Raw genomic sequence first — 26,062 nt, 5'->3', positions numbered from 1 at the left:
AGTTAAAAAGAAGAAACAAGTTAAATTAAGAGACTTTTATAGAATTATGTTCACTTAGTTTTGTTTATCTAGCTTTTCTTTTCAGATAAAATCAGCTCAATTAACAACTACATGCAGTTAACATCCTGTAATAGTAAAAGCTCTAAATGTTATAAAATAGGAGAAATGTTTTATCATATGAAAAATTCATTATACCAGAAAAGGTAAACAGAAAAGCCATTTCGCTTCTGAACATTTTTCATGAGAAGACTTTATCCAGACATTGTTTCTAGTTTCTACCCAAATGTAGCCAAATGTTACTGGGACTATATCTGAAAACAATCAAACATTTAATGTGGCAGGTATTCTGATTTTTTTGAAAGTGGATTGCTTATAAAATTCATTCAACATTCCATAGTGATTTACTGAGCATCCACTATGTATCAGGTACTATTATCAGGTATTGCGTTAGCCATGGATATATACAGGACAGCAGGACAAAGATCTTAACTCCGTGGAGCTTATGATGGAGCAGATGGTTGATTTTGACAAGTGTCATGGCGGGAGACAAGTACGTGCTATGGGAGGAGGTGACAGAGGAGGTAAGTAGAGAAATAGAGACCTACTTAATCTCTGGGGGCTTCTATTTCCTTATCTGTATAAGAGGGAGAGGACTGCCAGCTGGAAATCAGTCTATTTCCTAAGTTTATCCCTAGGAAGTAAGTAGTGGAAGTTAATGGTAACTTACTATGAAAAGATCATAAATAATTTATAAAAAATAAAAATATTTCTTATGGTTAATTTAGAGTTGACTACATCTCGAAACAAATGAATAAAGAAAGACCACCTTTACCAGGCAATTTCATACATGTCCTAATGGAAAGACAAAGTTCCATGAATCTAAGAGGTTGTTCTCTTAGATATAACATATGTATTGGTCTGTAACTATGCAGCCATCTGGCTCTACAGTGGTAAATTTGGGTGGGGAGCAGGCATATCATAGGTACTTGATTTTTTAATTTCTAACTGGGCAATTTTAGTAGGTAATCCTTACCTTTAAAGTTTGTTTTAGACTTGCTTTTATTTTTAAGTTTTGTTTCTTTCCTGGTTATGAAAGTGATAGATACTCATCTTGAAAAACTGGAAAGTATAGAGATATATTAAAAAGAAAAATTTATTCGTAATTCTTTAACTCAAAATAAGCTGCTGTGAACATTTCTGTGCATTCCTCCCTGTGTCTTTTCCTATGCATATTGTGCTACCTCTAGTATTTTGTGATTGTATATCCTGATATTTTTCACTTGTAACTGTAAAATAAGAAACAAAACTATCATTATTTACTAACAATATGTCTGTGTAGAAAACACAAGACACTCCACAGATAAATCAAATAAATTAATAAGAATTTGGTTAAGTTGATAGAATCAATATCAGTTTATAAAAATTAACTGCGTTTCTATACACTATCTGCAAACAGTTAAATATATATTTTTAAAAACACTTACAATAACATAAAGATATTAGGTATCTAGAAATAAGTCTTAGAAAAAGTGTATAAGAGCTCTTCAGAGAAAATGATGAAACTGTTAATGACATTAAAGAAGACCTAAACAGAGCTATCTCATAAAATGTAGTTAAAAATAAATTCTCTTCAAGTTCATCTAGAGGTACAATGTAATTCCAACAAGAATTCTAACAGTTTCTTTTACCTTGAAAAATTGTTTTAAAAATGTATGTGGCAGAGCAAAGGACCGAGAATAGTGAAGACAGTCCTAAAGTAGAGGTGGGACAGATTTGCCTTCCCAGAGACTAAGACCTATTGACCTGTATTAATAAGACAAAGTGGTTTGGGCACAGGGCTAGACCTCAGAAAGAGACCTCCATACATATTTCCCAAATTGAGAGACTTTATACAAAACAACTGACTAGTATTTGCCAAAACTGTTAAGGTTATGCAAAACAATGAAATATTTTTTAGAAATGTCACATTTGCAGAAGACTAAGAGGACACAAAAATTGCATGCAATGTGGGATCCTGGATTCAATCCTGAAACAGATAAACGACCTTAAGGGGAAACTGGTGAGGTCTTTAGTTAATAGTATTGTTCAGGATTGATTCTGTTTTGGTAATTGTACTATAGGTACATAAGTTGTCAACTCTAAATGAAGGTGGTGAAGGGTGTGTGTGAACTCTGCTGTTTTATAGCACATTTACTATAAGAGAGTTCACATACAATTCACTCATTCATAATGTACATTTCAATAGTCTTCAGTATATTCACAGAGTTGTATAACAATCATTACAAATGATTTTAGAATATTTTCATGACTTCCAAATGAAAGCTTATATCCTTTAACCATCACCCCTCAATTTCCCCTTGGGTTCCCCAGCCCTGGGCAGTTATTAATCTATTTTCTCTATAGATTTGCTTATTCTAAACGTTTAATATAAATGGAATCATAACAATATATGATCTTGTGTGACTGGCTTCTTTCACTTGGAGTAATGTTTTCAAGTTTCATCAATGTGGCATGCATCATCAATACTTTATTTCTTCTTATTGCTGAATAATATTCCATTGTATGGATCATCACATTTTATATATCCATTCACCATGGACATAATTAACATTTGAACTCTTTCTACTTTTTGGCTATTATGAGTAATACTGCTATAAACTTTTGTGTATGGGCTTATATGTGAACATATGTTTTTCACTTCTCTCTCATTTCATATAGAGCAGTGGAATTGCTGTATTTCATGGTAGTTCTTTATTTAACCATTTGAGGAAATACTAAACTGTTTTATAAAGTGGCTATGCCATTTACATTCCCACCAGAAATGTATGAGGTTCCAATTTCTCTACATATTCAGCAACACTTGTTATTGTTTTTCTCTCTCATATCCATTCTAGTAAGTGTGAAGTAATAATTCATTGTGGTTTTGATTTTCATGTTTCTTTTGGTTAATAATGTTGAACACATTTTCATGTGCTCACTGGCCATCTGTATATTTCCTTTGGGTAAATGCCTCTTCAGATCCTTTACCCATATCCTAATTGGGCCATTTGTCTTTTTATTATTGAGTTGTAATAGGTCTTAAATGATGTAGATAGAAGTTCCTTCTCAGATATATGATTTGCAAAGAATTTCTCCCATTCTCAAAGATATTTGCAAATGACCTATCTGATAAAGAGTTAATAACCAAAATATATAAAGAACTTATCAAACTCAATGCTCCGAAAAATGAATAATCCAATTTAAAAACGGAAAGAAGACATGAACAGGTATTTCTCCAAAGAAGACATCCAGATGGCCAACAGAAAAGATGCGCATCATCACTTATCAGAGAAATGCAAATAAAAACTACAATATCACTTCAGACCTGTCAGAATAGCTAAAATCAACAACACAAGACATAGTAGGCATTAGTGAGGCTGTGGAGAAAGGGGAACTCTCTTGCACTGTTGGAGAGAATGCAAACTGGAACAGTCACTGTAGAAAACAGTATGAAGGTTCCTCAAAAAGTTAAAAATTGAACTACCCTAAAATCCAGCAATTGCATCACTAGGGTTTTACCTAAAGAATACAAATATACTAACTCAAAGGGATACATGCACCCCAATGTTTATAGGAGCATTATCTATAATAGCCAAATTATGGAAGCATCCCAGATGTCTACTGATGAATGGATAAAGATGTGCTATATATACAATATGGAATATTACCCAGCCACAAAAAAGAATGAAATCTTGCCATTTGCAACGACATGGAGGGACCTAGGGAGTATTATGCTGAGCAAAATAAGATGCAAAAAGACAAATACCATATGATTTCACTCATATGTGGAATTTAAGAAACAAAACAAATGAGCAAAGATTAAAAAGAGAGAGAGACCCAAAAAAACAGATCCTTCACTATAAAATACAAACTGATTGCTACCAAAAGAGAAGTAGATGGGGGGATGGGTTAAATAGGTGATGGAGAGATTAAGGAATTCACTTGTGATGAGCACTGGGTGCTGTATAGAAATGTTGAATCACTATATTGTACACCTGAAACTAATATTACAATGTATGCTAACTAATTGGAATTTAAATACTTTTAAAAAATAAAAAAACAATGTTTCCTATTCTGTGAGTTCCCTTTCATTTCCTTTTTCTTTTTAAAAAGATTTATTCATGGGATCCCTGGGTGGCTCATCGGTTTAGTGCCTGCCTTTGGTCCAGGGTATGATCCTGGAGTCCTGGGATCAGGTTCCACATTGGGCTCCCTGCATGGAGCCTGCTTCTTCCTCTGCCTGTGTCTCTACCTCTCTCTCTCAGTCTGTGTCTCTCATGAATAAATAAAATATTAAAAAAAAGATTTATTCATGAGAGAGAGAGAGAGAGAGAGAGAGGCAGAGGCATAGACAGAGGGAGAAGCTGGCTCCATGCAAGGAGCCTGATGTGGGACTCGATCCCAGGACTCGATCCCAGGACCACAGGATCACACCCTGGGCCGAAGGCAGGCAATAAACTGCTGAGCCACCCAGCGATCCCATCCCCTTTCATTTTCTTGATGGTGTCCTTTGATACACAACTGCTTTTAATTTTGATTGTGTCCAGTTTATTTTTTTATTTTTGTGCTTTTGGAATCATACCTAAGAAATCATTGCTTAATCCAGAGTCATGAAGATTTTTCACCTATGTTTTCTTCCATGAATTTTTAGTTTTAGTTCTTATGTTTAAGTCTTTAATTCATTTTGAGTCACTTTTTGTTTGTGTTGTGGGGGTCCAAATTTATTCTTTTGTATATGGATATCCAGTTGCCCCATATCATTTGTTGAAAAGATTCTCTGCCCATTGAATGGTCTTGTCACCCTGGTCAAAGTTCAGTTGGCTACCAATAGGGGGGTTTATTTCTGGACTCTCCCAATTCTATCCCATTGATTTATATGTCTATCCTTATGTCAGTATTGCAGGGTCTTGATTACTGCAGCTTTGTATTGTATGGATTTTATGGTCAGCTTGTTAATTTCTATAAAGAAGCCATCTGGACTTTTAATAGGGAATGCACTGAATCTGTAGCTCCATTTAAGAAATATTGCCACCTTAAAAGTGTTAATGCCTTCCAATTCATGAACATAGGATGTCTTTCCATTTATTTAGGTCTTCTTTAATTTCTTTCAACAATATTTTCTAAGTTTTATACTTATTTTGTCAAATATCTGCCAAAGAATTTCATTCTTTTTGGTGCTATTATAAATTGTTTTAAGTTCATTTTTGTATTTTTGCACAGTTTTTGTGACTTTTCTGTAGATCTAAAATTATTTTGAAATAGAAAAATTCAAAAGAAGCAAGACCTTATCAAATATTTGCAACTGAAACACATACATTATTGGTGGGAGTGTAAAACAGAATCACTTTGGAAAGAAAATTAGCATTATTTGGTAAAATTTAAAATGTACTTAACCTATGCCACAACAATTCTACTTTTAGAGAAATTCTTATTTGTGGACCAGCACTGTTTGAAAAAGTAAAAAAACTAGAAACAATCTAAATGTCTATCAGTAGTAAATTGATTTTTTAAAAAGATTTTATTTATTCATGAGAGACACAGAGAGAGAAGCAGAGACATAGGCAGAGAGAGAAGCAGGCTCCTCGCAGGGAGCCTGATGTGGGACTTGATCCCGGACCCTGGGGTCACGCCCTGAGCCAAAGGCAGATGCTCAACCGCTGAGCCACCCAGTCATCCCTAAATTGATTTTTTAAATGTGTGATATATTCATGTAATATAACACTAAAAAGCAGTAAAATGAATTACAGTTACATACAACAACAGAATCAATCTCAGGGATGTAATGCTGAGTGTAAAAAGTAAATTACAGACACATGCACAGATTCTATTTATAAAAAAGTCTAAAGGATGTGAAATTTAATATATTGTTTAGGAGTTATATTGTTTACATATAAATATAATATAATTAATATAACACATACTAGTGTATAATGTTTAGGAGTTAGCAAAACTATAAATAAAACAAGGGAATAATAAACAGAAAGTTCAGAGTAATTATTGCCTTTGAAAAAAGAAACATTAACATCAGGGAGGGAAAGAAGAGTTTGATGTTCCTTATTTTAATGGGTACATAAATGTTCATTATATTGTGATTTATAATACCTTTTATAAATTTTGTAAATTTTATTTATTCAACATTTAAAATTTCTTAAAAGGGAAGAATTTTAGAAACTATTTGAAAACATTAATAACTATACTAAATTCTATCTGATGGAAATATCATCAATGAAAAGCAACTATTTCCCCTCATTTTCTATTTTTAATATTATAGAAAAGTTGAAACACCAGTGCAATACCCTTCAATTAGATTCACCAGTTAATATTTTGCTGCATTTGCTTTTTCACTTTACTTTTTATTTACTTTTAATTTTTATTTACTTTTTATTATTATTTACTTTTTATTTACTTTTTATTATTATTGTCGCTGTTATTGCTGAATAATTTGGTGGTAACATATAATATTTACCCCTAAATACTTCAATATGTATTTCATAAAAGCAAAAGCAGTTTCCTACATAATTTTATTATCTCTTAGGAATTAAACTAACACTGATATAATATTATCTAATACCTAGCCCACATTTGAGTTTCACTAATTGCCCCAGGGCTATACTTTTTCTTTTCCTTTTAAGATCTAGGATCTAATCAAGAATTAAGCAATACACTTGGTTGCCACATTTCTTTATTCTTCATAATTAAAAGAGCTCCCTTACCTTTTTTTTTTCTTTTTGGTCTTTTCATGGATACTTATTATTATTATTATTTTTTAATTTAGAGGTGCCTGGGTGGCTCAGTCAGTTAAGCATCTGCCTTTGGCTCAGGTAGTGATCCTAGGATCAAGCACCACCACCACCTCCCTGCTCAGCTGGGAGTCTGTTTTTCCCTCTCCCTTTGCCCCTACCCCTGTTTGTATTTACTCTCTGACTCTCTTAAGTAAATAAAATCTTTAAAAATAAAAAAAATTAAAGATTTTATTTATTTGAGAGAAAGACAGAGATAATGAGAGAGCATGAGCAGGGGTGAGGAAGAGGGAGAAGTAGATCCCCCCTCCCCCCAGCAGGAAGTTTGATGCAGGGCTTGATCCCAAGATCTTCATGACCTGAGCTGAAGGCAAATGCTTAACTGATTTAGCCATCCACGTGCCCCAGTTGATTTTTTAAAAAATGCAGGTTAATTGTTTTGTAGAATACCATATAATCTGAATTTGTCTGGGAGTGTCCTTGTGATTGGACTCAGATTAAACATTTTTGGCAATGACACCTCAGAGGTGACATTGTGTACTTCCCTTTGCTCATAATATCAATCTGACCTATAACTGGAGCAGGCAAAGTTTGATTACTTGGTTATGGTAGTGCCTTCTGCCAAATCTCTCCATTGTAAAGATACATTTTTGTTTTTGTAATTTTTAATATGTGGGATGACATTTTGAGACTGTGGGAATATTTGTTCCCAAATGACATTTTATTGAATAATTTATTTATTTTTTTGAATAATTTATTTTTTAAAGATTTATTTGAGAGAGAGAGAGCATGTGCACACAAGTGGGGGGAGGGGCAGAGAAAAGAGAGAGAATCCTCAAGCCGACTCTCCTCCCACGGAGTACAGAGCCCGAGATGAGGCTTGGTCTCAGGACCCTGAGATGACCTGAGCTGAAATCAAGAGTCGGATGCTCTTGATTTCAGTTGGTCAGAGCCATCCCGGCATCCCTACTTAATGATTTTATTTTATTTTTTAAGATTTTTATTTATTTATACATGAGACACACACAGAGAGAGAGAGAGAGAGAGAGAGAGGCAGAGACACAGGCAGAGGGAGAAGCAGGCTCCATGCAGAGAGCCTGACGTGGGACTCGATCCGGGGTCTCCAGGATCAGGCCCTGGGCTGAAGGCGGTGCTAAACCACTGAGCCACTTGGGCTGCCCTACTTAATGATTTTACTATCTGTTGATGATATTTGTCATAATCAGTAATTACATCAGTAATGCAAAATAGAGATTTTCTAGTTCTATATATTTTCCTACATTTATTAGCTGGTACTTTGTTGTAAAGAAGGGCTTGACCCCAACCCTGGACATCTCCTGCCCCTTTGATTTTTTTTTTATTATTATTACCTATGGACTCATGGATTAAAAAAAATTCAATAGGTTACAATCCATTAACATCATTTCTTTTGATACTCAAAATTACCAAATTTGGCTAGTAAAAGGCCCTTGAAGCAGGTTGCTATGTCTTCTTGAAACGTTCCTATCAATCTTTGAGTACTTTCTCACTTTCTGATACAAGAAGATTCCAACTCAGAAGTTCCCACCTCAGAACTGAGATAGTAAAGAATAGTTTTTATAAGCCAAGATCTATCTAGAAGCTAAGTGTACATACTGATACTGAGATCACTATTTTTAAGACCATTCAGTGCATAGTTAGGAAACACTTTTAGTTTTTTTCAAATTATGAGTTCATACTTATATCCAATTTAAATCTAAAAGGAATATTACTTACTTTTCCCCATTCCATATTTGAGGCTCCCTTCTTTCATGTGAGAACCCTGGTGTTCAACAACATTAAAATATTTACTCATTTGCTCTACCCTGTGATATACACAAAATAGTTTTAAAATTATCAACACGACTCTCAACAATATTTGGATTAAAATTCAAAATTCACTTGCAATTTTTTTTTTGCTCTTAGGATATATCACACAGAGAGTGTACAATAAGAAAATTGTGTTAAAAATACTTGAATTAATTCTTTTTGGTGTGTGGCTACAATATTAATTTGATATGCTATGCAGTTAGGTTCATATTTCTGTTTGCATTCAATATTAAGGTTTTCCCATTTTAATTTTTAAATTCATAATTCATTTATAAGGATTGAAAGTTAAAACTCTATAAAAGTTATATTCATCTTATCCATATCTATTCTACCTAATATAGATAAACATTTCATTAGCTTCTGGTTTAGGTTCATGTTTTGTTTTGTTTTTCAAAAACATGCACAGAGGTGTGGAATCTGAAAATGGTCAGAAGTGCTAAGAAAAGGCTGTTCGAGAAAGGTCACTTTGTCTTCTAGATAATTTCTTTATCACAGTTATATAAGATTAAATAAAAGTTTTTATTCTAATAAATCATGAACAACTGTGTCACAGTTTTTCAACTCCACAATAAAATATGGACATCAGCAGGAGCCACCTGGGGCACTGGTGGTAGCCCTGAGAGATTCAGGGTCATGGCTGCTTAAATAAAAGACCTTATTCTTAACATGAATGAGAATTCAGGAGGCATCAGTAACTCTTCTTATTTTACAACATTTTGCAACTCGCTGAGTTCTAGAACAGTGCCAGTGGTGGCTGGGAATCACTGAGTTCCCTAAAAGCGATTATTTTGAAGTTGGGGGAGCACCACAAGTGGTGCCTCAGTTGCAAACATCTTCCATGTAAATAATCAAGTTGAAACATCCCTGGAGAGGAGACTTCTTGGATGGTCAAGGACTTCAAGCAGCTTGATTGTCACCATTTGTCCCTTTTTCTCTTTACTGAAGATTACAGGAGCCAAATGTGTTTTAAGGAAAGCTTGAGCACTAACCTGTATTCCCCTCTATGGGATTAAAGAGAAACAACATCATGTCTTCTGAGGCTATTACTCTAAAACCTTTAAAGGGGAAGCAGCAATTTTTCTACCACCTGAGTGTCTTGAAGGAGAATAAAACCAAGGACCTACACACCAAATCCATAATATCTTCTGAGCACCAGTGTCAAAGGCCTTTCCACAAAGATGGAAAGTCTAAATGAGTGACCAGCACCCATTGCTGGAAGTAGATAATCAGCCTGAATATCACATCAAACTGGTAATGATCAGGGAAATCTAAAATGTCCAAGTATCATTAAAGATGACCGGGTACCCAAATCAATGCCTCACCACACTGCCTGTTTGTTTGGAGGGAACTGCATCTGCCTTGTACATTCTTATCCCTTGATGTTTTTCAACAAAGCATTTTATTTCTAAATTTTTTATTTTTAATTTTTATTTCTTGCTCTTCTCATCAAGAAGATATTCCAAAGAAAAATGCAACTACTCTTTGTTTTAGCTGTTCATCTTCTCTTTGGATGGAATTAATTTCTCCAAAGTTTTGGTATGCAAAAATAATTCTACTGTTTAAAAGAATGTGAAAAATCAAGAAAATACTAAATTATTAGAGCATCCTGAGTTTTTAAGTATTAAGATAACAATGGGCATTCCGTCACCCTGGCAATCTCTTTTCAGCAGAATAAATAATCTTGAATTGGAATAGCTGATTAAAATCCCTGCTGATTGTTTTCAGTGCTCACTGCATTGGGTTCCTTTGTCTCTTGGTGGCCCAGCTGGCTCCCTTCTGTCCTCCTCCTGGAAAGAATTCTTTCCTCTGGGTTTGGTGCAAACTTGTTTGTGTGAGTCAATACTACTGTGCAGTTTGGCTGAAGGAAGAAAGCCAGCACTTGTCCTGCCCAAGTACAGCATTCTGAACATACAGATACAACCTCAGTGCCCTCTGTGCCTGACAGACACACTTAATAAACACATATTTAAGGCCTTTACTTTTAGCCTAAGCGGATTTCTGAAATATGGTTTTAATGACCAAACTGGTTTTTGCCAGAGGACTACTGAATATTGTTTCTACGGCTTCCTTTTAAAATGGTCTTTACCTTAAAATTCACTTCAACAAAATGTTACAAAAATTCAGTTCAATAAATATTTATTAAGTGTCCACTGTGCCATCCACAGACAGAGATGTTCCCTGAATATTTTACTTTACTTGTGGAGAAAGAGCACAAATAAACACACAGCCACAAGACAGCAGTTGAGTGCCACAGCTGGAGCACCACAAGGTGTACATGAGCATTGGGTGCATAAGCTGCAGAAGGAAAGCTGGGTAAGAATGTGTCTTGGAAGCCAAAGGAACTGAAGCATTTAAAGGAAGAAACAGAGGTCTCCTATGCTGTCAAGAGTTCAGATAAGGCCTGAAAAGGTATTGGTAATACTGCAGAGAGTCCTAAAAGGGTGGGGGGGTGGGAAGTGGAGGCCAGTTTGTAGGGTGCTGAGGAGCGAGTGGGAGATGAGGAAACAAGGTAAAAATAGACAACTCTCTCAGTAAATTTGGTAGTTAACCAGATAAGGGTGAGCTGAAGGGGTTAGGTAGGATTAACAGACACTGAGAGAGTGGAGGCAGGTTTAAATGGATGAAATGAGCCCCAGGAAAGAAAGAGGTTGAAGGTGGCAATAAGTGAAAAGATAATTGATAGTGTGAGGTCCATGAGAATGAGAAGGGATGGCATCTAGAGAAAGGTGGGAGAGTCAGGTTTACCTGAGCTCTTTCACTGATCAGGAGGGAAGAGGAAAAGGTAGGTGTGTATGCAGTTAGGTTTCTAGATTTGGGAGCAGGAAGTTTTTATCTGAAGTTTTCTTCTTTTGGGGGTGGGCCAGGAGATAAGTACACGGCATGGTTATTTGCTAAGAGAGAAGGATGAAGACATAAATTTTGATGAACCAGAGTCTATAGTAGTCAGCCACTGTGGAGAATGGGAGAGAGATCTAACTAGACAGCCAAAAAAAAGAGTTTATGATGCTACCAGTTGGAAGTGTTAACTTTCTTTCTCCTATAGTGTCCAACATTGTGAATATGTAGGAAGAAAGCCTGTGGTCTGGCATTGGGGATCCTGGAATGGATGATTGTGGGATCCAGCAGGGTCTGGAATATGACTAAAGAGCAAGCAATCGCAGAGGAGCATGGATGAGGAGTTGAAGTTACCAAGAAGCTAGGATATTGGATGGATAGGCAGTACCTCCAGATGATGGCAGGTTGGAAGGCTGAGGCTGGGAGCCAAATGCCAACAACCACAAACAAGGGTTGGGCACTGGGCAGCTAACTACATGGTTGGAAAATAATTTTAAGAATGGTAACTTAAAAAAAAATGGTAGCTTTAGGTACTTGTCTTTGTACAAATAAATCTCTAGTGTTTCCCCATTCCACCTCAGAATAGAGTAGCTTCCTCGTACTTTCTTCTCTGGGATCCTATTCCCTGCTGGCTGTCACTGCCCAATAGTTTTTTTCTATTAAAATTTTAGGTGACTGACAAGGTAGCATGAGGTTGATGAGACCAAGAAAATCTATTTTAGAAAGTTAAAATGCTTTCCACTATCTCTTCACTTCCCCTTCTAATCTCTTTGACTTCCTTTTTTTAAGATTATTTATTTATTCATGAGAGACACACACACACACAGAGAGGCAGAGACATAGGCAGAGGGAGAAGCAGACTCCTCGCAGGGAGCCCAACATGGGACTGGATCCTGGATCCTGGTATAATGACCTGAGCCGAAGGCAGGTGCCCAACCGCTGAGCCACCTAGGGAATCCCTCTCTTTGACTTCCTTAAAACCTCTTTACCTCCGTATGGATAGAATAAGCTACCTACATATCAGTAGAAAAAATATTTATCTGTTTCTTATATAAGCAGGCATGTGTTAAGGTACCAAATTTGTGTCAGTTCAGCAGAATAAAAATTCCTGCTACCATTCACTGGGGACCCCCTCAGACACCATTTTAAAAGTAGGGAGGAAGAAAATATGGACAGTCACTAATACTTCCTATTGTCACCCCAACCACCTTGGACTGAAAGTGGCTTGCATTTGATCACACTGATACCTTAGTGTTCTAATTTACAGAATGTGGGGTCTCCTTAGAATTAAAAGAATTATGCTACCACATCAAAGTTTTTAAAAATGACATTAAAACAGAAGTATTTCCTATAGTCTAAAAATTCCTTATGCTGATCAATGCTCCATTGATCATTCCAGCAGTTACAAATCCATTTTGGGCAAATTTGAAAATGTTTAATCCCTTTGGTTTCTTTTTCACCTTCCAATTTTTTCCATAATGTATTCTTTTCTTTTCTTTCTCTCTACCTCCCTTCCTTAATTAGAATGGGAGTTGAGGTATCACATGCTTTGCCTTAGAGCTGAGTCTGCACAATGTGGTGGCTTCTATTTTCACCTTTTCTTTCAGTCACACAAGGGCTGCCAAGGATGTGGCCTTTCTGTATACCCTTGCTGCTTCTCCCTGCCAGGTGCTTTTCCTGGCCAATTAGCTGCTGAAATGCTTCCTTTAGGGAAAGGCAAATAGAACCAGAAAGCAGAACACTTGGACACTGTTTTTCCTTCTGTCCACCCCTCCCCTTCCTCCTTCCAGCCCTTCATTTAAACATTAGTTGAGGGTCTACTTGTACTCAGCTGAAGAGAAGCGCAAATGAGACATAAGGCATGCAGAAACGAAAAGCCAGTGCTTGACCCCAAGGCACTGCCCTCTATGACCTTAGGCAAATGAAGCTCTCCTATAGAGTCACATGGTGAAATAGAAGGAAACGGAATGAGATGATTTCTTGAGAACCTTTTCTCCTTTCATAGCTCTGATGTTGAGTGTGTTAGTGGATAATCTCCTGCTTGCTACTATGCTATGGACAATTTCTCTTTACACCTTAAATGTGCTTGCTTTTCAACTATCAATTATTATGTGTTCCAAGAATATGAAGCAAATAAATTTGGGTGCCATTATGATATGGCATACTACATATACATTAAGAATGATGCTTATAGGGATCCCTAGTGGCGCAGCGGTTTAGCGCCTGCCTTTGGCCCAGGGTGCAATCCTGGAGACCTGGGATCGGGTCCCACATCGGGCTCCTGGTGCATGGAGCCTGCTTCTCCCTCTGCCTGTGTCTCTGCCTCTCTCTCTCTCTCTCTGTGACTATCATAAAAAAAAAAAAAAAAGAATGATGCTTATAAAAACCTTTAATGATATAGAAAAAATGTACATACCGTAATGTCAGGTGAAAAAACAGACACAAGCAGAGAAGAAAGCCTGAAACTCTAGGTATTAAGTCATTTGTTAACATGCAGATATACCATTTAGTTACCCTTGAATAGTGGGATTATACATGTTGAAATTTTCCTACTTTGGTTCTTCTATTTTCCAAAGTAAAGAATGCAACTACTTTTTTTTAATAATAAAATGAACAAAGTTATTTTACAACATGTAGAAGTGATTGCTTTTGCAGCATAAAATTCAGTATGTATGCCAAAAGAAGATATGAATACTTTTTAAGATATGCTTTGCTTTGAATTTCCTAAATTTGTCCTTAACATTGATTTTTCTGGACTCTAAGCTTAGTAATTGGTCAAATTCTGGTACATTTCTGAGGACTTATAATCTTACAGTTCTCACATTAGGAAAAAGGGCAATGAGAAGGAAAAAGGAAGGATGTATACAATTTCTTCATCTATCAAAAATGCAAGGTTTTATTTAGGGTCTTGCATTTGTTAAGAAAGGTGAAAGGATAGGTCACCAAGAGGTTATTTCAGGAAAAGGCTCTGAAGAAAGCACAACTGCTGACCATGGATGATTTCACCACTTGAAACAGGTGCTATGATGTGTCTGCTCAAGCATGATTTCAGATATCAGATCACAGACTCAGGAAGGCCACAGAGGCCAGTTGGTGGAAATAAAACACCTATAAAAGAAGGCACTCCCTCCATGGTAAGGAAGTAAAAAAATCCATTAAAAAAATCTGGTGAGTGTTGGTACAATTACAGCTTATCCATTTCCCACAATGGAGGCAGAGAGAAATGCAGAAATGGCCAGTAGCGTAGAGAGCCTAGAACTCACTCTGGTGAATTGTATGAGAAAGTATCTGATCTTCTCTGGCTAATCATCTATCAGTGAATATTTGTAATAGGTCCTTTTGTAACTTGTCATTCAGAATTTTAGAGGCTATAAAAAATACTGCACTGTTAACCAGGCACTTGGGCCTCCAGAAGGTATGAAAAGACTTTACATGTGTGCCAGTTACATATAAAGAGGGAAAAAACATATTGTCTGTCAGCTCATTTGGCCCATGGAACAAATAATGGGAGATTTCTTATAGAGTATGCTACTCAAAGTGTGGCCCTCCCACCAACAGCATTGGCATCCCCTGGGAGGTTGTTAGAAATGAAGAGTCTGAAATAAGTCAGAGAGACAAAGACAAATAACATAAGATCTCACTTATATGTGGTACCTAAAAAAACAAAACAAACAACAACAACATAAAAGAAGCTCATAGATATAGAAAAGAGACTGATGGTTGCTGGATGGGGTAGTGGGGAATGGGTAAAGGTGATCAAAAGGTAAAACCTCTAGCTGTAAAATACATGAAGTCCCAGGGATATAATGTAGAGCATGGTAGCTATAGTTAATAATAGTGTATTGCATATCTGAAAGTTGCTAAGAAAGTAAATCTTAGGAGTCCTCATCATAAGAAAAAAAAAAAAAGAAAAATGTTTGCAACTATGTATGGTAACATGCTAACTAGACTTATTGTGGTGATCATTTCACAATATATACAATGAGCAAATCATTATGTTATACCCCTGAAACTAATACAAAATTATGTGTCAATTATACCTCAATTAAAAAAAAAATGAGCCCACGCAGGCCCGCTAAGAGGAATCTGCATTTTAACGAGATCCCCATGTGATCTATATTTGTACTAAAGTTTAAGAAGCACTGTATCATAGGTATGAAACATATAAACTACATTTTTTTTTACAAATAAACTACATTGTAAGCTCTCTTGAATTTTTCTTCTTACTTGTTTTCAAATATATTGAAAATACAAATTTTTACTGTGGCAAAAAGATTCATCCTCCAGCTAAAATCTCTGTGTGTGCATGAATGTTTCTTTCAGCTAAGGTACTCAGAAGCAACTCGATATTTGTAATTTCCTTTTCAAACCTAGCTTACAAAGGCAAGTATTTTCAGCTGTCCCAGTCTTCTGAATTATTTATTGCATCTTCTAATTCTAGGTAAATTTATGTCTGAAAAGGATATTATGTACCACAGACTTCTAGAATTTTTGCTCCCCACCCTTTTCCATTTTATGGAAAAAATATTTTTTCTTCCATACTCATTCTCTGAGAGTCATTAGGAGAAATTCTAACTTTGTATTTTTTTAAAAACTAGGCTCCGAGCCCAATGCAGGGTTTGAACTCACTTAACATTGAGATCAAGACCTGAGCTGAAATCAAAAGTTGGACATTCAACCAACTGAGCCACCCAGGTGTCCCTAACTATATTTTTCTTTTTTTTTAAGATTTTATTTATTCATGAGAGACATAGGAAGAGAGGAAGAGACACAGGCAGAAGGAGGAGAAGCAGGCTCCATTCAAGGAGCCTGATGTGGGACTCGATCCCAGGAATTCAGATCACACCCTGAGCCAAAGGCAGATGCTCAACCACTGAGCCCCCTAGGAGTCTCCTAATTGTATTTTTCTAAATAGGTGTTATCATTGTTCCTATGGGGAATGGTGATCTGGTTTCTATCTATCTAAATGTGCTGGTAGTGTGCTAAATATCTAAGAAGCCACCTATGAGAATGTGACCTATCTGACCATAGAAGGAGCTCAAGTGGCATAGCTCAAGTGGCATGTAGGGCTATCCCTGCCTTGAGAACATTTCTCCTCATAAAAGAATGACCAGTTTCTAGTCTACCAATTACATCACAGATTTAGTAGTATCAGGAAACATGTGCATCAATTTACCCTTGTCCTAGGAGGGAAAAGGGTCAGAGTCCTTTGAAGGAAAAGTTACAGATAAATTTGAAATAATGTTTAAAGTGGTCTTATGATTTTGTAATACTGTAAAAAAGGATGCAATCGTCCTGTAAACATTTAGATTAAGCAAAAGTAAGAGACAGTAGGAATCTAAGGCTGGTCTCTGTAGGTTCTTCTTTGAAAGTTCAATCTCACCTGATTGTCGAATCCGTTGAAGAGTTTGCTGGACCAGAACCTCTGATCTTGGGACAATGATGATGAAGTCCACTTTGCTGAAGTGGCCGAGGTCCAGGCTCTGACTGCCGCTATCTGCTATAGCACACACCTGGGATAAGAGTTTTCTGGCAACCGTTAGCTGTGGTTGATAAATTTGGAAGGTTTCATTATCTAAATCTAAAATAAAAAAGTCATGAGAACAAGATTAATTCACTTCTGTTGATGGCCACTGTATTCATAAGGGGGACACACAACACACATACACCGTAATGCTCTATACCAAGTGTTCTATTTTCACTGTCTATTGAGTTTTAATAGGTTTCTTATTTTCTCTGAAAACTTGGCTGAAAGGACGTGTTCAAGAGTGGATGTGGTAATTTTACAAACGTATCCTTTTAAAATTGACCGATTGGCTCACAAATCACTACTCAATATCCCTCCCCCACCCAGAAATGTAGAGACAAACTACACTCTCACAGTGAGAGCTAGGACCCATCTCTGGACAGAGGAAGCAAGGATTTCCAGTTTTCTTTAGGAGTATCAGCACAGGTCAGGTGCCCAAGCCCAGAGTTCAGGGAAAGAGGTGATGCGGTAACCATATTAATGTAGAGTTCCTTTGAACTTATCTGGACAGCGCCACAGTAAACATTTCCTCTTCAACAAGTCAGTTGCAACATGATTGGAATTCTTCTCCCCAGGAACTGTGTAACACAGGTCACAGAGACACTACCTTCACCTTTTTTCCCACTCAACTTGCCAGTGCTTATGACCTGGCAGTTATAGGTGGTTGTGGCCAACTCAATGCTGACGCCTGTACTATCTGAAGAGACCTGACTCATGACATGGCCAGCTGGCTACTCAAGAGGTGATGTATTAGAAGAACATTGCCCAGACAGTCTAAGCATGCCAGTAGCTTTTTATGACAAGTTATAACGAAGCAATCAATCTCATACCTGTGGGCATGCAAACACACACACACACGCACACACACACACACACACTTAACAAGACAAGCGTAGGTGAATACTTGAGCAGGTAACATTTAAGATTTCTTTACAAAGCTGCTTTTTATCAGGAATACATGTGAAAGTCTGGCTGGAACACACAAAGCCCCAATTAACCTGCACTAATTAATGTTTTCTGAAGCCAAATGCATGGGGCGCTTGGGTGGCTCAGTCGGCTAAGTGTCTGCCTTCGGCTTGGTCATGATCCCAGGGTTTTGGGATTGAGCCCCACCTCAGGCTCCCTGCTAGCAGGGATCCTGCTTCTCCCTCTCCCTTTTCCTCTGTCTGCTGCTCCTCCCGTTTGTGCGCAGGCTCTATCTGTCAAATAAATAAATAAAATCTTAAAAAAATAAAATTGCAATGTGGCCAAGGTAAAGATGGTAGTCATAATACCACATGGAAACTTGACAATGACTGGAGATTTAAAGGTGGCTAAGAGAACCCAGTAGAAAAGGCCAAAGCTGCAACTTTTAATAGCAGAATGGTTTTTGGCCCACAAAAATTACCACTCAAAATAAATCTTTGGGTAGGCTATTATTTCTTTCCTGTCATAGGTTGGATAGGTGGGGACTAACCTAGGTGATAACATAACTTTGTAGAATTTAACTTAGCAGATTTTAAAGTTTGAGGAAACCTAATAAATATCTTTAAGCAATGTTTCTTAAACAAGGAAGCAAGGATATGTAGAAATCTGTAAGTACTCTGAGAATTTTTAAATTCTAACTTTGTTAATAATTCAAAAATAATATGAATACATTTTAGATCATCTGGATGATTGCTTTATCATCAAATAATGTGCAGCAGTAAAAACATTTTATTGTGGGGGCACCTGGGTGGCTCAGTCAGTTAAATGTCTGACTCTTGACCTCAGTTCAGGTCTTGATCTCAGGGTTATGAGTTCGAGCCCTGCAATGTGGTCCACACTGGGCATAGAGCCTACTTAAAAAAAAATATTGCGTGCATTTGAATTTGTTTTTGTGACTGAGCTGATGCCAAGTCAAGCTACTTTTATTGCTGAGGCAGTCCTAATATATAAATGACACATTCCTATCAAGTGAAGGCCAGAAGGCTGTCAGCAGCAACTTTATGGATCTGTCCTACCCTCTGTCCTATTCTTTTTTTGATCATCTCCTATGTTGTCCTTATCAACAGGGAATTGGGGAAGAAATCTGAACATAAAAGAACCCAATCTAATGATGAAACTCCTAGCCCCTGTTCCCACTATCCCCCGGTTTAAAAAAAAAAAATTTATTTATTTATTTATCTATTTATTTATTTATTTATTTATTTTAGAGAGAGTATGCAGGGGGGTGGAAAGGGGCAGAGGGAGAGAGAGAATCTCCAGCACACTCTCTGCTGAGCGTGGAGCCTGATGCAGGGTTCAATGACCTGAGCTGAAATCAGGGGTTGGATGCTTAACTGATGGAGCCACCCAGGTGCCCCTCCCACTATCCTTTTTTGCATCCTGGAAGCTTGTAGGGCAGATGATGTGTTGGTATTGCTGTGCTATTTGCCAGGGATGCCTTGCTATCCCTGAGATTATGTGTGTTTTATACGTCAGAGAGTAAATGAAGGGGGTGGAGAGCCAGAAGCCTTGCACAGACTGCATTCTACATTCTTCCAAGCAGTTCTTTGTAGCCCTCAGATAGCACCAACAGCTCTCTAGGCATAGCTGGTAGAGCCAGAATTTTTTTTGGGAAAAAAAGAGAGTCTGCTTATAATAAAGTCTTCAACTTTGATTTTAATTCTAGGAGACATCTACTAAGAACAAGGTGTTTGATCCAGGTCCCATCAAGAGACATTTTTAATTTGAGCCATATTTATTATGTAGATAGTGAGGAAAAACCTGTCATAATCTGTGACTCTAAAACAAGACCTGAAAACCCTCAGAATGACTTAGCTTCTATTTCCTCCTTTTGGTCTGAGGTGACGTTACCCAGGTTTTGTGTGGGGATCATAGCGGCAGCCTCCTGAGCTGACACACACTCGTTAAGATCTCCATTGAAAGGGGTAACCACACTTTCTCCTCTTCTTTGTTGCATTTTGTCTAGCAGCTTGTCCAGATCATCGCCTATTACATAATAAAGAGGAGATAAGATTACAAGGAATGATAAATTTATATTAGTCTCATTGGACACTTAAGCTGGGTTTTCATCAAGATTTGTCAGTCAGTCAGCTTTTCCTGTCTGAGTTTACACTTGGCCATGTCTGTAGCAGTATCTCTATAGCCAGAGCTACTCTCATTTGTACTGTGCTTACGACTTACATGCTTTTACATGGTGTATCTCTCTTGACCTCCACAATACTCAAAGCAGTTAGGATGGCATCATTCTATCTCCATTTGACATATTAGAAAACTGAGATCCAGGGAGGAAGAATCTCTCCCCAGGTTACACCACTAAGTAGTGGCTGAGCTGAGGCCCTCCATACCAGTGCCCATGTGCCTTCCTCTGGACCACCTGCTGTGTCAGTAACAAAATACTGAGAATAAACCATTCCAAATGAGGGAAGGTCAGCAGGCAAGTTTAAGCTCCATGCTCATCTCCTCTACAGGCTAAAATTTAAATTCAGAAAATCACACAGGGACTGGCAGTGCTGCTGAATCCTACAACCACTTACCTAATGATGTGGTTTTGAAATGTGATGCCAGGAAACTGACCTTTCCTGTGATGAGCTCATAACTAATTTCTTTCAAAAACTCACTTGTGGTTAGCATGCTCTCTGCCAGAGCTCTGGACTGATGCTGACCTGCAGAAGAGAGGGAGGAAGTGATGCATCAGTGAACAAATGTTAACAGAAATATGATTTATAATAGCAAAAATTGGAAACAACTAAAACATGTAACTATAGGGATTTGGTTAAGGAAAATATGGCACGTCAAAAGATGGACAATTACTCAGCATTTAAAATGGCAATTTTAAGAAGAAAATGTTTATAATAAAATGTTAGATGATCAAGGGGAAAAATGATATACCTTATGTTTGTAACTGTGAAAAATACTATACATGTGTTTAAAGACTCAGTAGGAATGTGAAAAACCTTTAAAAATTGTGTTTGCATGGTTATTATGAATACCTGTCTTAAAATATAAACTTATGGTGTTTAGTTGTTTTTACAAGTGAAAATTCAAAAAAATTAATGTATCATACTTTCTGATCAAGATTTATGTCATGGAGATATGGGCAGGCAGGTTTTGCCAAAGTGAGGGGGTTTGGCTTCTTTAGTAGAAACAGGTAAGAACCATCACTAGAGAGGAAAAAAGCAAATTTAGTCCAGATGGCTGTCTACTCATAATGGTGCATGATAGAAAATCAGCGCCAGAAACAAAAACACATTTTGTAATGTTCCAACTTTCTGAACCTTTCCTATAGAGTTAATGTTACAACGTGAAGTATCCTCTTCAGTGAGGAGTTGGTGAATACATGTGCCAAGTTCCTGGCAAATTTGATTCACTGGCTTAGGCCACCTGTGGCAATGGCTTTATCACATGCTGGAGTGGTAACATTTCTAAAACCTTTTAAGGACAGAAGTTACATGAGACAAGGGTATCTGTTACTAGGACATGCTTTGAAATAATGCCTCCACAACCAGCTGACAGGGACACCAGCCAAACTAAGGGCTACAAAAATCTGATATGAGGAGAAAAACAAACGTTAAAATAAGGAGGAAGAACTGGAGTTGGAGCAATTAACTAGAGATTAATTACATGGATGCTTGAAACACTCAATAAATATTTTTCAAATGGACAGATGATTGAAATGAATGGATAAAAAAAAAAACCAACCCAAAACATTACTCACCTAATACTACCACACAAAATTCGTTTCCTCTGATTTTTGATGCACATATCGCCACAACATAATCTGGGAGTCTCTGATAGTGTCTCATTTCACTGAGAGTCCTCAATGTCTCTGATATGCCCTCCGCCAAAGAGTTTTGGGTCACAATCACATGAACCAAGTCTTGAGATACGCTGGCGACTAGTCTAGCAAGCCAGGGGAGTTGTCCTGGTGACACAGGTGTACACTGAGCACCCATCTGCAGGGCTCGCTCTCTCAGAGTAAATTCCTGCATAGCTTTCAGCATGATTTGTTCAAATTCTTCCCTGAGAGGTATCTGATCAGGACCTAAATTGGAGAGAATTACAGTTAGAATTTTTAAAAATCACAGCTAGAAAAGAGACACACACACACACACATTAGTGTGTAGTCCTTCTAAGCCTACCATACTCCAACTGCAAAAGAGCTCTTTTCCTATTGTGGCTGCAGGAATGGAGGCCCTGCTAACCATTTTCCATTGTAAAGTTACCTTCTCTTTGCCTCAGTATTAAAAAAAAAAAGCAGTCTTCTGTTCTCCTTTATGCTAATCTTGATATTTTTAAAAGAGGAGGTACTCAGCATCAGTATCAATTCCACTGTATATCTTAGGGGATCCCTGAAGGTGGTATATTTGCTGAGCTATTAAACTTGTCATTACAGACATGATTAATGACTCATGAAGGAAGAAGCTAACCTACTGGCATATAGCCAACTTTAGGTTTCACTCATTTCTTGTTTTATTTATAGCTACTTTGAAAAACATTTTAATGTATTGTCTCTATACCTAATTTTAGGAATACTGTTCATAGGAAAATTAAGTTTAATTATTTTTCACTTCTAATTTATATTTAGGCAGCCTCACACTTTCCCTAATAGAGAATGTCACTGTTATCTAGCTATTCCTCAGCATTCTGGATTGTTAAGGATGGCATTTGGCCCTCTCTTCCAGCTGTGGTTATGGCTAAATTTATGTGGGTGACCGACAGCCCCTGGAATTAGGGGGATTTTGTTTCTCTGATTCTCTTTATAAACTCAACCAGTCTTTAGGATAAAACAAGCAAGTCGATATTTGGCATCCAAGGGACTCAAATGAACTTCTACATTTAGTTTAAATTGAAACCAGTGAGACTACGCTCACTCCTGCTCTTCAGTCATTTCTTTTGCTGTGCAGACCTGAGATTTGAAAGCTCAGGCTCTGGTAGACAGATAGAACCCCTCAGTGTCTGTGACCTGAGATCAAACACTAATTTCAGAACCCAGGGCTAAAATCCCCTTGGGGAAGAATACATGTGTAAAGGACTGGACTTCTATATGAGAAGGAGGCACCTTGAATGAGTCAGAATCTTTCCTTCCTCAATAGGATTTTAAGCTGGCTTTCCAGAGCCCCGCTCATATTTTCTGGGAAAGCAAGAAAATGAAGTTTTAGTAATATTTTTAGGATATAGAAAAGTAGGTAAAATATTAAATATTTTTAAAATAATTTAAATTGGAGGAAATAAGTTTTTTCATGATTGGTTGGATGCTAAAGGGAGGGAGACTGAAATCCTCTCAGAGTTTTTTCTGCCGTCCATGGAAAAAGAGGGCAAGAACCCTGCAATGGTAACATTGTGTTAATACTTCTTATGTCCGTCCCCCCCCCAATTGCCTGCTAGAAGAAGGTAGATGCCTTTTTATCACCTAGAAGCTGCCAAAGCTTCTGTCTTCATTTTGCTTTATAAAATTAGCATCATGGGCAGTGATCACTAGGTACATACTAGGTACATACTAGGAGCTCAAAGTGTATAGATTTATATTGACTGTACAAATGCACAGTATAAATGAGTTGAAGGGAAAGTGGCTATTTAAAGCTTTCTTCCATCACAATAAATGACAGCTCAAAAGCATGTGGCTCTGCTGCCATTCTCTACAGCCTCTCATAGACCCCCTGAAGGCTCAGAGGCCTGGTGAATAGGTGTGCCCATAAGGCTCACTCTAAACCATGACTGAGTAACATGTTCTATTAGGCAGCATAATTAATTTCACATATAAAAGCATTCCCAGAAAATAAGATTATCAAACATATTCATAATAGCATTCTCCATTGCCTTAAGACCCGTTTTTTAAATAGAATTTTGACTGAATTACTGTTAGGAATTGAGAAATAGAGGAAAAAGTACCAAAGTTTAAATGAGGTAAGAGAGCAAAATGCCTTGCTTCCAATCACCTCCTGTCATCCTCAGCCTTTATGATTAAATTGCAGGAGGTTTTTCTCCACTTCCCACAAGCTTGATAATAGTAATTTTTTTCCCCATCAACTGCTGGTCTCTAGTAACTCAGCTTAGCCTAGGCATCAGTTTTGATGGCTTTTGAGATAGGGCTACCGTAATAAAAAAAGACAAGGTTCCAGACTCAGAGCCCTCCAATGATCAATGGATTTGCTAATTTCACTTTCTACGTCAAAAGATTTCAGGCTGTGAAATAACAGATTGATTTTTTTGAAAGACTTTATTTATTTATACATGAGACACACATGGAGAGAGAGGCAGAGACACAGGCAGAAGGAGAAGCAGGCTCCATGCAGGGAGCCCAATGCGGTACTTGATCCCGGGACTCCAGGATCACGTCCTAAGCCAAGGGCAGGCGCTAAACCACTAAGCCACGCAGGCATCCAGAACAGACTGCTGTTTTTTTTTTTAAATGACTATAGTGGAAAGACCTCTTCCTTCTGAAGAATCTTGTTTTTCTTTTTCCCTCTTATGTCCAGGCAACTAAGCCATCAAAGTATTAGATTTGTTCTTTTAAAAGTTTGGATTAAATATAAAAGTCTATCTATAAGCAATAGCATATGTGAAAATGTTCTTGCTGCCCTCTTTAAAACCTTTAAAGGGGGATCCCTGGGTGGCGCAGCGGTTTGGTGCCTGCCTTTGGCCCAGGGCGCGATCCTGGAGACCCGGGATCGAATCCCACGTTGGGCTCCTGGTGCATGGAGCCTGCTTCTCCCTCTGCCTGTGTCTCTGCCTCTCTCTCTCTCTCTCTCTCTCTCTGTGTGTGACTATCATAAATTAAAAAAAAAAATTAAAAAAAAAAACCTTTAAAGGTAAAATAAACAAATGAATGAACAAACAAAAATTCAAGGACTCCATAAGAAGGGAGTTGCTGAGAAGAGGTGTCCTAATGTACAAAATTTAGATAAAAAAAAAAAAAACAAGTAGCCATTCATGTTGCACTTTGAGAGATATATTAATTGGTTGCCAGTAAAACTCTAGAAATAACTGATCTTAAAGGGCAGAGAAGAGAGGTCTAATTGGATAGAGATTTTTCTTTTTAAGGTAAGAGCTTTTAGTAATTTGAGGAGAGACATTTTGTTTTGATCATTTAGTTCATTTAATTAACTTGAACTTTGATACTTTATTTTTTAAAGATCCTATCTACTTATTCATGAGAGACACACATACAGAAAGAGAGAGAGGCAGAGACACAGGCAGAGGGAGAAGCAGGCTCCATGCAGGGGAGCATGGAGGGACGTGGGACCCGATCCCAGGTCCCCAGGATCAGGCCCTGGGCCGAAGGCGGCGCTAAACCACTGAGCCACCCGGGCTGCTTGGACTTTGATATTTTAAATTGATATTAAAATTGAAAAAAAGTGCTGTACTGATTGGCTTGGTTTTCCAATAAATAGCATTACTCTATGTGGGCTTGTTTTACTAATTCTGGAGGCATCTGGAAGCCTTTTCGATCTTGGAACATAGTTGAAAGTCAGTATATGTAGTAATGAAAATTATGACACCAAATGAGCTGCAGACACAGGTGGTTTTTATAATTTTATTACCCACTAATCAGCTGATTAGCAAGTCCTAGGTTTATCATCAAAGTGGCTCGTGAGATATCTAAAGCCTTGCAAGTTTCAAAAGCCCATGTCAAAGCAGGCCTTCAGACTCTTGGGGCACCAAGCCTTACAGCCACAGTTGCTAGCTGTTGCTCCAAAGACTAAATTTGGCCAGCTGAAACTTTTCTTTTTTTAACATTGTTTATCCCAGTATTTTTATTATTTAACATTTAAGAAATTTAATCTGTACTCTTGTGGATTATTTTAATGTTTGAAAATACTTATGTGTAATTTTACATCTTGAATATTTTCCAAAGTAAATGAGTGGCTTGCGGCCCTAGAGTGAATGTATAATTAGGCTGCATGTTAGATGACCTGCTGCAGTTTGCAAAATAAAGGACATTGCAATGTAAATGTTGCTGAGTCACCACAGTATTGTCAGGGCACCTGCATACACCCACTGTGGAGCTCAGGAGGGTATATCAAATAAAGGAAGTGAAGGGTTCATGACCTATGTATCCCCCTTACCCTACAGCCTAAAGAGCCTTTCAGGGAGGTCCACAGACACT

At 37.5% G+C, this 26,062-nt stretch overlaps 1 protein-coding gene across 7 annotated transcripts in view; it reads right to left on the bottom strand.

Annotated features, from left to right (window-relative positions):
- GREB1L (GREB1 like retinoic acid receptor coactivator) overlaps positions 1–26,062 on the bottom strand; it is a 269,481-nt gene that overhangs the window by 61,575 nt on the left and 181,844 nt on the right. For all 7 annotated transcript variants that reach the window (XM_077900221.1, XM_077900220.1, XM_077900218.1 and 4 more), the window contains 4 exons: positions 21,671–21,997; positions 20,490–20,618; positions 19,807–19,941; positions 16,846–17,043 (listed from right to left, as the gene is read on the bottom strand). In XM_077900221.1, coding sequence (XP_077756347.1) covers positions 16,846–17,043; positions 19,807–19,941; positions 20,490–20,618; positions 21,671–21,997 — 789 coding nt within the window. The remainder of the gene's footprint in view (positions 1–16,845; positions 17,044–19,806; positions 19,942–20,489; positions 20,619–21,670; positions 21,998–26,062) is intronic.

The sequence above is a fragment of the Canis aureus genome, chromosome 6 (assembly GCF_053574225.1).
Source record: "Canis aureus isolate CA01 chromosome 6, VMU_Caureus_v.1.0, whole genome shotgun sequence".
NCBI classification, from domain to species: domain Eukaryota; kingdom Metazoa; phylum Chordata; class Mammalia; order Carnivora; family Canidae; genus Canis; species Canis aureus.
This window is presented reverse-complemented; position numbering and strand designations above follow the sequence as displayed.